The following is a 14,456-nucleotide window of genomic DNA, read 5'->3' as shown; positions in this document are numbered from 1 at the left end:
TCCCTTTTTAACCCAGCGCTGGGTTATATTTAACCCAGCATTTTTTAGAGTGTGGATGCAACACATGCTTCGTTTATAATGGGTTTTATTGTTTTTGTCTCGTCGCTCCGGCCGGACACGGCATCAACAGTATGTGAGGGGCGTAACATTTCCGTCTCACGCTTGAGGTATTCGGCCAATCATAACGCACTGGATAGCTGGCCAATCAGAGCACACCTCGCTTTTCAGACCGATGAGCTTTGTAAAAATCGACGCGTTTCAGAAAGGCGGGGCATAGAGGAGAAACAATAATGTACAGTATGTGGAAAATAATGTTTTTTGAACCTTAAACCGCATAGACACATTTCATTACACCAAATACACAAAATAATGTTATTTTTAGCAATATCACAACGGGGGGTCTGCTAATTGTCGCACCTTTACAGTGGGTGAAGCTGTAATCTGCTGATTGGTCAGTTTGAATGTCTCACATTTGGTTTTTAGTCACATGGTCAAGGAAGGGATAAAAGAAGATTGTAACAATTGCTCTGGCTCTTTCCTTTGCTGACTCTTTTCTTCGCTGGAGCTCTCTTCTTGAGGCTCTGCCTTCTCTCCCTCTTGTTCTCCCTCTCTTTGCCCACCCCTCCCCCTCCTCTCTCTTAACGCAGGTAATATTTTACATACATGCTGGGTACAATTAACTGATTATGCTTTACCATCTATTTTGTATCCAATTCAAGTGTAACCATAACAAAATATTGTTATTAAACCATTTCAATTATTAATTATGTGCTAACTAGTCTTGATTCAAGGTTAATATTAAAGTGCTACCTATTGCAATACAATATAGTCACTCAATAGCAACGCTCTCCCACATATTTAGCTATTCTAACTGCACTTATTTCCGTCGTTGGTATAAGTGGCAGTGGGTGGTAATAAACTAGAAATGTACAGTTTTATATTGAAGGATTATACTGAAGGATTAGTCCTTCTGCTATCCTTCAGCCTGAACCACTGTAGGGAAACCACCCTTACAAAGCTAAGGAAGTTATTCAGTCAAAAGCATATCTGAGCAGAGTGATTATGTTTTCATTTTCTTTTGTTCTTTAATTAACATTAATGACACAAGACAGTAGGTATATTCAGCTGATTTTCTCCCAACTGTTTACGTTCATTAAGATTTTATTTTTAATTTTAACTCCGCCAAGCTCCTGGCTCACCTTAGCCCCCCCCATGGAGCCGGGCCTTGAGCTGAAATTTGCTTTATATACAGTAGTAAGTATAGTAATATCTCTAAGTAAGTTTGCACATCCCTTCAGTCACATATGAGAGGTGAGATGGCACATACTCTAACATTAATGTGAGTAAGGTGTATAGTGATTTCAAATGATAAACCTGTCAGTCATCCATGTTCACAGCTTTTATCTGTGTGTGCATATGTCCTGAACATCTGTCTTCACACCACAGACTGAGAGTCAGGGCCCGTTAGATTCGAGACAGAGACATTATAAAAGACCTTCAGATGTTTTCTGATTTGTAAAGAATGTCTACAGCACATTGAGACCAAAGCTGCTAGAAAATGAAAGCATATGAACGTTGGATTTCTTTTTCCCTGTTATCAGTACTAAATATAGCTACATGTTTTTACAAGGTTCAGTGCTAACCCATCAAATGCTTTGAAGACAGAGAGAGTGGCAAGACAGAGAGTGCAGTGGATTCACTGTTAGTTCCGGATCACATTTAGTCTGGCCACTTAATATGGACAACACAAGTGCCTTTTTCTCTTACTCTCACTTGTTTCTTCTCCTATGTCTTTCTGTCTCTGCCTCTCTATGACTATTTTTCTCACTTCTTATTACTCTCTCTGTCTGTCTCCTTCATCACTCTTATTAGTTTCTTCATATTTCCCCACCCCTTTCTTTCAACTCTACCCTTCATTCTTCATTATGAGTCCTATCATGTTCTTCCTCTCTTTGATCTGATGTTCTCCTCTTCTCACATTCACATTCCTTGTTTTGTCTTCTTTAAGAACATATTCAACCAAGTGCTACTCTGTTTATTTTGGAGATGTGCAATACATAGTCACCATATCTGTTATTAATTAATAATATCCATAATTTAGATTACCTTTGCTATCATCTAAAACTTACTTAAAGTTATTCTTAGAAAAATCACTAATAATTTAATAACTCTGTTAAATGTAACCTTATGCAAATCTCAAATTATAATGTTTTGATGCCTAAATTCACTTAGCATTCATATAGCATTTAAGATGATTGATTTTATGTGGGGTTTTTTTTTATTTTTTATTTTTTATTTTTTTAGATAAAATAGTATCTATTTAATGTCAGCCATTTATTACTTACTGGTCATAGTTATGAAAATAATTGCTTATTGTCTTTTTCTGTCCTCTTAGCCATTCTTTAATTCTTCCATTCTATTTAGCACCATTCTTTAATTGCAAATAACATGCTATTAACTGCCCGAAATCTTCACATTTAGTTACCACTTAAGTATATTCTTTTAAAGTATATTATTTCCTTAACTACTCTTTAAAATTGTTAAAATTATGCTATGCTACTTTTTTCAAGGGACTACTTGTTTTACTTCTACTACAAAAAAGAATCAAATAGGTATGCAAACTGGGACGTACCATGTGTCTAATAAACAAGAGTGCGAGACTGGCCTAATCACTGGATCTTATCTGTTGCTCATTTTATGAAAAAGAAACAAGAGTGTTTATTCAATTTTGGACTTGAGTGTCACATTTCAAAGGTCTGCTGCACGAGCAGCGTTACAGCAGCTTACATGCTTCTTTGGGACCTACTGCATTTAGCACAACGCCAGCCTTGGAGAGAAAAGCCTGTCTTTGTTTGCATTCATAAGAGCTGCTCCATAAAAAGAGAAAAACGAGGCATCACATTAAAAACACACATTGAAGTCGAGTTTCTGGTGTTTTCTCTGGGGGAAAGCTGATGTTAGATCTGTGGTTTTGACCTAAACAAACAGCAATCACTAAAGAAGCCATAATTTCTTGATTAAAGATGATTAATAGTGCAGTATTTTTGCTGGATCCTCTGCTTATTTATCTGTCACTCGCCCTTCTGTTATTTCAATCCAGCGATAAAGGACATGCCGTGAATGATATCAAAACCGCAGTTGTCTGCGATACATATCTGTTAAGGAGCTTGGCCCAACAAATGCCACATATTTGGTTTGTTGTAATCACTGTGTAGGCAACTTCTGAGGAACGACCAGCCTAAAACACTGTGTGTATATAGCAACTGTCAAAACAGAGCTTTTTCTAAAGCCAATCCATTATCATCTCCAACATTTTAGAGCTTGTTTTCTTTTAATTGCTAACTTAGGTCATTGTCTATGGTTTCAGGCCGCAGCACAGCAGTAGTCTGAATCAAAGGATCTCTCCCCACCCCTGTTTATAGTCACAATACCAAACACTTATACACAACATGTGGTCAACAAAATAAGACTTGAAGGGAAGGTGATTTTGGGGTGTGGGTCAAAATGGGTCGAAAAAAGGGGTTCATGGAGAAATTAAACCATTGATGAAAAAAATTTGAGAATTATGTGATGCAAATGTGGCAGTGTACATCAGCCTTCACACTCAAGCCTTCACACTGTATAAAATAACAAGGGCATTTTCTGTCTGATGTCAGTGTGTCATTTCACATGGTTTAGATGAATGAAATGTATAAAGGAACAGCTGTTTTTGTTCATCGTTCTGTGGGTTGTGATGGAGCACCTAATGCAACTTCTGCACATGTGTTTGTGTGTGTGAACAGGGAGCTAATCAGACAGCCACAGTGATAGTGTTGTGCGCTTTGAGAGACTTTAACCTGGTCCAGGAGACGTGTCAGCTGGCTATCAGAGACGTGGGGGGGCTGGAGGTTCTCATCAACCTGCTTGACACAGATGACATCAGATGTAAAGTATGTGCATCCAGACTCAATTAATTGGGTCAGAGGTCAACATTTGAGCCTGAGGAATGTTTATATTTCTGTTTTTCATTTATATTTTTTTATACTACTATTCAAAGGTTTGGGGTCCGTAAGATTTTTTTTTTAATCTTTCTGAAAGAAGTTTCTTATGCTCACGAAGGCTGCATTTATTTGATAATAAAATACAATAAATTCAGCAGTATTGTGAAATGTTATTACAATTTAAAATAGCAGTTACTAGCATATTCCTGTAACGGCAGCACTGAATTTTCAACAGCTATCACTCCAGTCTTCAGTGTCACATGATACTTCAGAAGTCATTCTTATATGCTGATTTGGTGCTCAAGAAACATTTCTTATGAAAACAGTGCTGCTTAATATTTTTGTGGAAAGGCTTTTTTGATGAATAGAACGTTTAAAAGAACAACTTTTTTTTAAATATGAATTTGTAATATTATTAAAGACTTTGCTTACACTTTTGATCAATTTAATGCATCCTTGCTGAATATAATTATTCAGCAATAATATCATTTCTTTAAAAAAAAAAAAAAAAAAACTTTAGAACAGTGCTGTATTTACATATCACATAATATTTTTCTTTTACTTTTATATTTTAGTATCTACATTAGTCACAAATGAATAGTTGCTTTCACCTGCCATTTATGCACACATGATAATACAATATACGAAGACACTGTTGATTTCTACATTTATATTGTGTTAAAATTATAACTTTTACAAGGTGAAAACAGAAATGTGTTGAGGCCACTGCCATTTTTGCTCTTTTGACATGACAACAGTCAAGTAAAGAGAAGTAGAAGCTTTCATAAAATTCCAGCAAGTTCATAAATGTATACAATAAAAACTCAATTTCAATCAATTCAACATGAAACAGCATTCGATATGTGAAGTAGTTATTTTAAAAATGGATACTTTACTCTCCTTTGCTGTTAGATTGGTTCTCTGAAGATCTTGAAGGAGATCAGTTGTAACTCTCAGATTCGGCAAACCATCGCTGATCTGGGTGGTTTGCAGACCATGGTGTCCATTCTGGACTCTCCTGTCAAAGAGCTGAAGTGCCTGGCTGCAGAGACCATCGCCAATGTGGCCAAGTTCAGACGGGCCCGCAGGACGGTCCGGCGGTATGGTGGCATCAAGAGACTGGTGAGAAATGTGAAGTCTGTGCTTGTGTGTGTTTGTCAAAACAGGTTGACCATAATTAAAAACTTGCGTATGTTGAAGGAACATACGTATACCACAGTCTATGTCTCCACTCTCTCTCTTTCAAGACTGTTTCTCCCAATCATTTTCTATGCCAGCATCAAAGAGAGCACATTGCAGGTAAAAGCAGATTGAATGTCGTGCTCCCCCTCATCCTGGCATGTGTGTTTATTGACAGAGTGACGCTCGGTATGATTAGGGCTTGCGTGTTACTCTGCTCTGTATATTTACTCGGGGCCAGACTCGGACGTTCAAAATGTAGCTATCATAGATTAGTTACATTTAAAAACTCAGACCACCTCTGAACAGCATACGCGTGTAATGCTGTGTTAAAGTGGCCTTCTGGCTTGACGGCAGGGGAAACATGAAATGTTCTCTTTGAAGGATGTGGTCATTTGTAGATTTTGGTGTGAAATAGTCTGAATTTTCAAACCCTCTTAAGTAACAGCCCATCTTTGGCTGATGATGAATGTTTAGATGAATGTTGGCAGCTTCAGGGCAGGAGATTGTGTTCCACATCCTGCAGACTCAGTGACAGAAGTACACTGAAGATGTCATAAAGTACACCATGACCCTATTAATAAGACATTCGAGTTTGTTTTCACATGACACAACTCTCCTACCTTAATGCGGAGTGAAATGAAAACAAAAAAAAGCACAATAATGAATAGTAATGTAATAATAATAATATCATGTGAAGCAGAGTGACAAATCTATTGCAGTATTTCAAAATTCAAGCACAGGAAAGTGTGTTTGAAAAGCTGAAGTTGTTTCTGGCAGGTGGACTTGTTGGACTGTGTGCCTGACGGTGTGTCTCTGAGTGCGGAGCAGGAGAGGGATGCGGAGGTGGCGCGCTGTGGGGCTCTGGCTCTTTGGAGCTGCAGCAAGAGCACCAGGAACAAGGAATCCATCCGTCAGGCCGGGGGAATCCCTCTGCTCGCCCGGTTGCTCAAATCATCACAGAAGAACATGCTCATCCCTGTGGTGGGAACCTTGCAAGAGTGTGCTTCTGAGGTTTGCTTCATCTATTAGAATGAGCCAGTTTTAGAATATGAATGTAGATGTTTCGAATACCCTATCACAAACAAACAGTACTCCTTTATGTGCTGAACCAAAAGCAGATGCTTGAAATATTTATTTGAAATGTCTTTAGTAGCTACACTGAAAATATTTAGTGTAGGATTCACTTTGAAGCAATTTTCCCTCCGAAATTACCAGTAAATCCAACCCGATCTCATGAAAGTGCGTATCAATAGCACAAGTTTATGTTTCGATTTGGCGTACTATTTATACACAGAAATTGACTTTGGCGTGCATATAATAAGCAATGTGTAGGATTAGGGTTGTGGGGTAGATGCATATCATATTTACGCGAAAACTGCATATCATATGCACGGCAACAAATTGCGTATCATTTGCACGCGAAAACTGCACATTATATGCACGTCAAACACGTGCGTATCATATGCACACCAAAGTAAATTTCTGCGTATCAATAGCAGTAATTTCTGTTTGCATTTGGCGTACTATACACATTTTCATGAGACCGGGCTCGTAAATCTCACAAATAATTACAAATAAAAGGCAAGAAACACATTGAATTAAACATGAAATTTTGTGTCTGAAATACTGTGTTTCTTTGTAAAACATAGAAAGAAATTAAGAAAGAAATTAATACTATTATTCAGCAAAGATGCGTTAATTTATTCAAAAGCGACAGTAGAGATATTTATCATGTTAAAAATGTTTCAAATAAATTCTGTTCTTTTGAACTTTCTATTCATCAAAGAATCCCCAAAAAATGTCTCTCCACAAAGCTATTAAGCAGCACAAACTGTTTGAAATAATATAATTATAATAAGAAATGACATATAATAATAAGAAATTCCATCTTAAAGTATATTAAAATAGAAATGTTATTTTAAATTGAAATAATATTTTACAATATTTCTGTTTTTACCGTATTTTTGATCAAATCAAATCAATCTTCAAAAAAAAAAAAATCTCACAGACCCCTAACTTTTGAACGGTAGTTTAATTTTAATTCTAAATTTATTGTTATAACAATTATCTATATGGCATGGCTTTATAAATATTATTAAATACTATAAAGTATATTTACATACACAAGTATTGTGAAACAATGCAAGCTGCAAATGCTACATGTAAAGCCACTCTATTCAAGAACACTTGACTGAAAATAGCACGTTGTTCATGAAACCTTACTTTTGACTGGCAGATTGTTTCTATTAAAAGACCAGTTTGAAGATGTGAATGACTGTATGAGGCCAGAAGGGAGAAAACCCTAGGATGAAATAAGCGCTATGTCGCTGCAAGCAATGTTGTTTGGCAGGGCAGAGTAGTTTTTACAGTAGGTGTTCAGCGTAGAGAGTCATTCTGCATGTTTGTGTTGGCAGAAGAGCTACAGAATTGCTATACAGACTGAGGGCATGATTGAGGATCTGGTGAAGAACCTCAGCTGTGACAACCAGGAGCTCCAAATGCACTGTGCCAGCGCTATCTTTAAGGTACTGCCGTACACACTCAACTACACTTTTCTTTGGCACTGTATAAAAGGAGTGAAGTTGAGGTAAATATGAAATGAAAATACTAATTTAGTCTTGGCTCTGATCATCAGTGTGGTGCACATCTCGATGCTGCCTAAATCTGTGTACTGTATGTATGTGTGTGTGGCTTCATTCCTGTCTTAGTGTGCAGAAGATAAACATACCCGTGATTTGGTGCGGCAGTACGACGGACTGAAGCCACTGGTCATGTTGCTCAACGAAGCTGAAAACAAGCAGTTACTAGCTGCCACGACTGGAGCCATTTGGAAATGTTCCATCAGCTTGGAAAATGTAGCTAAGTATGTGCATGTAACTACAGAGCTTCTGCACAAACATTTCTTTAATTTTTCAGAAAAATTATGACATTTTTCCTCTCAGAACAAGCATAATTACTCATTATATGTGGAAGAAATATTTTAAACCGTATATTAATTCACATAATTTATCACAGATAGAAATAAATTAGAAGAAGTTTGACATTTCTGATTAGTTTCATGAGGTTTATGGGTTTTATCTTGCAGAATACAGGTTTAAAAGAACCGTATTACAAAGATTTACTTTATCTTGATTACATTCCTAAAAATCAAAATTTCATTGTGTAGTCAATAGACCTCTTGATCTCAGTGTGGCATATTTAGACTAGGAGGAGTCAAATCAATGTGAGATGCATAATTGGCTCCAGATTTGGTCAAATTGTGCACCATAAAAAGGGGTCTGGTAAGGTGAAGGACAGAGGATGTGCAATCAAACGCAGCCTTCGTTTTTATGAGATGTCTCATTTGTTCACTTCTAACACTCAGATTTTCCATGGCTCAAAGCTGTCAACCATTGTCCATCCGAGTCTGTGCTGAGTGCAGCTACAGGAGTGATTATTTGAAGAGAGAGCAAAAGTTTTTATAAACTGTGTGAATGAGCTCTGATCTTTTATGATGACTTTTTGCTAGAGGAATGCGAATTGTTCTTTCACCCATACCACTAACAAAAGATGAAGTAAAGTGTTGATTTTATAGACACCCGTGATGTGTTAGTCGAGGCCATTGCTCCATTAGTGGCAAGTGGGATGTGGGACATGTGGAATGCTTCTCTGAAACAGTTGTGCTGTAATAATCAGGAGTGTAAGCTGAAAGACTCTTAAACCATTTGTCATATTAAGCACGCTGGTCTTTATTCCAACGTCACTTGGCTCAACAATGATGATGACCATCCTGGAGGCTTTCCTGGTGTAATTTTTCTGGCGGCTGATGTCTTTTAAAAGCCAGTCATTTTCCCCCATAAATACAAAAAAAGCTTGGAATCATCATCTGGCTTGCCCATTCTGTCACACAAGCACTCTCATATAAAAGTGATTTACACATATTACTTTGCTTTGCAGTGTGCGTTTGGGGACATGTACTCTGCAGGGCTCAAAAATGCATTCTTTAATTCCTCCATGACCTGTCTATAAAATATCAGGTGTTATTTTCACAGCTTTAAAGCCAAGGAGCTGATAAATCTACATTTTTAGTTTATGATAAGATAATTTTTTTGTTATGGGATTGTTATAGACTAGGATCTGTAGACAGATGTACTGTCTGGCCCCACACCAGCCGCAAATAGAATAGTATTGAAAGAGGAATTCAGAGGCAGGCTTCTGTCTGAAATGGCCCAGTAGCAGCATGGCCACTCTCTCTCCACCTCATAAGTCAAACCTGACAAAAGCTCATCCTGCTTTTACATCAGGCTTAGTTTGCTGAAACTGGAGGCAGGTGCCCCATGCCACATTCAATTCACTTAATGTCCCATTAGCCAAATAAGTGTCCTCTAAGAAAAGCAATGCTCTGTGAAAACATTCAGTTGTTAAGATTGGGGCCACGGTAATACCTTGGAAGAAGCCTTGTTGAAACATATGCTTAAAAGAGAGATTAAACAAGCCAGTAAACAAAGTTTGTGAACAATACTGAAGTATAAACTTTCACACCGAAAAAGATAACTAACAAAAATATTTAAAAAAAAAAATCATTCTAGAGAACAGTGGTCTCCAGGTCACAACTATAAAAATAACAACACAGAGGAACAATATTGTTTTCAGATCATTTTTAGAGTGTTTTTTTTTTCCAGGTGATACCATCCCAGACGTATATGACTTTCTATCTTCTGTGGAGCACAAACAGAGATTAGAAAAATGAATCCATAAAATGCAAGTAGATGGGTCCCTCAAAATTGATGCTTCAAAAACCATGCAAAATAGCCAAGATGAATTAATCAGTGTCTTCTGAAGTGAAACAAAAGGTGTGTAATAAAAAGTAATATTTTAAACTTTAAGCTATTAATGATTACTTCCAGCCAACTGTCAAATGTGTGTTTAAGTTCACGCTTGACATAAACATCAGCACATTGTGAAGCTTGATGTAACACATTGTGAAACTTGCAAGTGACGGGCCTCTGTGCTTCTGTGTGATTTATTCATCAACCAAGTGATATAGATTACAGTTGTGTTCATTTTGTGTAGTTTTTGAAGCATTAACTTTGAGGGTCCCATCATCTTGCATTTCATGGACTCAGAGAGGTGGATTTTTCCCCCTAAAAATCTTTCCTTTAAGATTCTGTTGAAGATAAGTCTTTTTGTCCACAAAACACAACATTTCTCTTATTTTCTTTTTTCTTACTTTTTATACACCTTTTGTTTTGTTTGTTTTACCATATTTTATGCAGAACTAGGGGCCTGATGTATAAAATGGGCATAGAAATGTGCGTACGCATTTTTCCATGCACAAATCAGGATTTATAAAAAGTAAACTAGGTGTAAATATGTGCGCACCATACGGACACTCTAGTCCGTGCATGTGAACTCTTACTGGAGTGAGCGAAGTGATAAAGTTCACAATGATTTTAAACTCTGTTTTCAGTTTGATATACACATTTAGATTAAATATTGCACTCTTAATTGAGTTAAGTACTCAAATTACATAAAGTCATTATACAGAAGTTAAACAAAAATTGTATTAATTAATTTAGATAAAGAAATATTTGTATTGGATGCGCTGCTTATGAACACTTTCTTGTGGCATGCTATGTATTAATGTTTTAACCACAGCAAGGATTGCTTGACGCATGATAATTCCGCTTTAAATTGTGTTCTAAATAGCAGAACACATGTTCTGAGAAAATATTTTTGTGCGAATAATGATCAATGATGAGCACTTGACATAGTCCTAAATGTCCTAAAATACATATTTACCTTATAGGCAAAATTGCATAAATTTGATTAGTTTAAAACAATAAAAAATACTATTTGGCCAGTGGAAATGAATGAGAATAACTATTCTCTGCAAACTTTCTCTGAAAAGTATTTTATACGATTTTGATTTATTTATCCCAAAAAAAGACAAGGTTACTTCTGTATCTCATATTTTCTTAATGTCTTTTATATTGTTAAACATTGTATTACGTGGATGGGAATATGCATTTGAAAATGATATGCAGATGACGTTATGCATAGTAAAACTAGGCGTTGTAAGCTACCTATATGGTTATTTCAGGGAGGAGACGGGGTGGAAATGCAGGTAACACTTTAGTATAGGGTCCAATTCTCACTATTAACTAATTGCTTATTAGCATGCCTATTATTAACATATTGGGTGTTTATTAGTACTTATAAAGCACATATTCTGCATGACCATTTTCTACATCCCTAATCCTACCCAATACCTAAACTTAACAACTACCTTACTAACTATTAATAAGCAGCAAATTAGGACTTTTTTTTTTAGGCAAAAGTTGTAGTCAATGGTTTGTTAATAGCGAGAATTGTACCTTAAAATAAAGTTTGACCGAAATGCATGTATGTACAATCTTCCACTGACTGAGTTTTTTTAAAGGGAATTTTGCACAGGTTCTGGCGTATGCATGGTTTTATAAATCTGAAATCCTTTGTGCGTACGCACACTTTTAGGATGAAATCGACAGAAAGTTTTATACATGAGGCCCCAGGTCCTTTTATCAGTGTATTAGTTCTTATCAACTCTTTATCTTTATCCAGAAGATAATAAAGATAAATTTTGTGCTAGAAGTGCCAAACTATATAGAGCTACACTCCTCTCCTGTTGTTCAGTTATTTTCCTATCGTAGTCTGTATTGTGTTGTGTTCACTTGCACAGGTGGCTGGTTTGAAGTTTGAGACGTCAACTGTACAGAAAACCACTGTGTTACTGGCAGAATATTTAATGCTTACTTGGACATGAAGAAAGAACTGGTTTTATTACAATTTCTTTTACAACATATAAAGCATCAAGGTCGAACACAGCATTTGGAATAAAACAACCAACCATTTATGTCAAATTAAATCTGCCGAGGGAGGGGAGCGCTAGGTCAGTGATCATTTACCAGGGAATGTTTTCCCGATCCATCTGGTCTCAGTGTAAGTGCAGTGTGCCATTTCAGAAACAATCACGGCCTGGCATTTTAAGGCAAAATCATTTCAGAATGTATTTTACAGTGGTCATAATTTTGAGGTGCTTTTCCTTCTTATTATTCTCCGCTGAAAGCACACAAGCTGAGAGTTCTGGTGTTGCCAGCAGCAGACAGCATGTCTTTGTGTGGATGATGAGAGGGCTGGTCACTTGAGTCCAGTAAAAAGAGGGGTTCAGGGCTGGGTCGAAGGGGCTTTTAGAAGGTGCTAGTGACTGAAAAGGGTGTGAGACCTCCATAAATGTGCTGGGAAAGGCATATGTTAACCATTTACCTGATTAATGATGCATACAATTAAAATTGTTATATTATAACTAGAAAAATATTATAATGATTATGCTCATAACCTTAATTTAATAATACACAAAGGGTAATATTCACTGGAGTTTTTAGTTATATAGGGCTTTTAATTCAATATCACAGTTATCTATGATCTTTTAGCTACGAATTCGGTAACACTTTATTTCGATAGTCCACTTTAGACATTCTATTAACAGTAAGTAACTTTGCAACTACATGTCAACTAGCAGTTAGTAGAGTATTAGTAGACTGTCTGCTTAATATCTTCTAACACTTTCTTTGTCAACATTCTACTAACCCTAAACCTACCCTAACAGTCTACTCTGAGAGTTAGTAGAAATGTAGTTGCAAAGTAATGATAATTAGTTGACATGTAGTTACAAAGTTACTTATAGTTAATAGAATGTCTAAAGTGGACTATCGAAATAAAGTGTAACCAAGAATTCACTAAAGGCTTAATTACGTACACATTTCTAGTGATGAAATAGGGTAAAGTAGTTTTGGTGGGCTGAAATCACTGACCGAAACAGTGACTTTTAATTAATGCTATCCATTGACATATTTTGACCATGTCAACATCTATTTTGTTAATTTATTTATTTTTTATTTTTATCTATCTATCTATCTATCTATCTGTCTATCTATCTATCTATCTATCTATCTATTTAATTTTATCTTTTGGCTAAATGAAAACTTGGTTTCAGTGTAAAATAAATAAATAATTTTGGTGCATCACTTCTAAATTCCCTTATCTTCCCGCGGTAGTGCCATCAAAGTGATCCATAATTGCTTCATTTTGAAATTACTGACCTTTGTTGTTGCTAACTCAGACAAGCTTCACAGAACATCCCATAGAAAGTTTTATCTGATGATTTCTTCAAAGAAACTACTAAATTAATAAAACTAAGAAGAATGGTGACAAACAATTCTTCAAGTAAACTGAAAAGAGAAATCATAACTTTAAATGATTCAGAACTGAAAACGTTAGTTTAAAATTGCATTTAAAACTATATCTCCATAAACCTACATTAGAAAAGTATAAAAGTTTGTATAAGAAAGTGAGAGAAGGCAACAGTTGCTAAGTCAGGAATGTTTTAACTGTGGGTCTTAGCAAAAGGGTCAAATGTTTTGGGTTTTACTGGTCACTTAGAGATCTACAAATTATTTTTGCAGTCTTTCCTCAGCCACCCACGTCAAATATCCTTTATCAGTGAATTTTTATTTACAACTATAACAGTGTGCTTCTCTACTATACTATTAATCAAAGAGTCAATAGGAGCATTTAGGATGCCGTTAGGAGCTTTAAAACGGTGCATGCTCACTCTTTAAACTTCTTTTTGTGGTAGCAACTGACCGGTGTTGTTTCATGTTGTTTCTCTTGGCATGATTATTTGGCAGGTTGGTGTTGGCTTTACAAAAATAGACAACACCCACAGTCCATTTATCAGAGGTAACATGTAATTACTCCACAACTTTAATGTAGCATACTGATAACACTTTGCTGATGGCATCTCCGTTTTACATGCCATGTGTAGGCTTGGCTTTTTTCTGACTTTTTATGCTGAGCTAATTTTGGCAGCTGTTCTTTTAATTTCTGTTTTACTTGCAAGAAGAAATTTGGTTGACTTTGACCAGAGCCAAGTGACCTTGGGCACTCAATGGTCTTCAGGGCTGCTTAGCCAGAAACCGTAATTGTGAATAAAAACAGCCATATAGCTTAACCGTACATCAGAGATTAGTTGAGGCTCTGCGACCACATTATATGCCTTTTAAATGTTTACTGTAGTTTACCACTACTTGGAAAACAAAGCCAGAATCGCACCAAAAGCTATTGTTGTCTCGCTCCAAACCAAAAATGTGGTCATTAAGCATAAATGCATATTGAGCACAGCGTGGGAAATGTTGCGGTAATAAAGGATCACCGGATTTATTCTCCTCCTAGATATCCACAACCCTTATGAATACTTCCTGTTGCTATTTAGGG

General features: G+C 36.3%; 1 protein-coding gene across 1 annotated transcript in view; it reads left to right on the top strand.

Annotated features, from left to right (window-relative positions):
- The window catches only part of odad2 (outer dynein arm docking complex subunit 2), a 61,418-nt gene that overhangs the window by 30,127 nt on the left and 16,835 nt on the right, over positions 1 to 14,456 (top strand). Inside the window, exons 11-15 of the mRNA XM_016550939.1 lie at positions 3,783 to 3,929; positions 4,893 to 5,102; positions 5,940 to 6,173; positions 7,577 to 7,687; positions 7,871 to 8,025. Coding sequence (XP_016406425.1) covers positions 3,783 to 3,929; positions 4,893 to 5,102; positions 5,940 to 6,173; positions 7,577 to 7,687; positions 7,871 to 8,025 — 857 coding nt within the window. The remainder of the gene's footprint in view (positions 1 to 3,782; positions 3,930 to 4,892; positions 5,103 to 5,939; positions 6,174 to 7,576; positions 7,688 to 7,870; positions 8,026 to 14,456) is intronic.

The sequence above is a fragment of the Sinocyclocheilus rhinocerous genome, unplaced genomic scaffold, assembly GCF_001515625.1.
Source record: "Sinocyclocheilus rhinocerous isolate Xijiao unplaced genomic scaffold, SAMN03320098_v1.1 scaffold735, whole genome shotgun sequence".
NCBI lineage: Eukaryota > Metazoa > Chordata > Actinopteri > Cypriniformes > Cyprinidae > Sinocyclocheilus > Sinocyclocheilus rhinocerous.
This window is presented reverse-complemented; position numbering and strand designations above follow the sequence as displayed.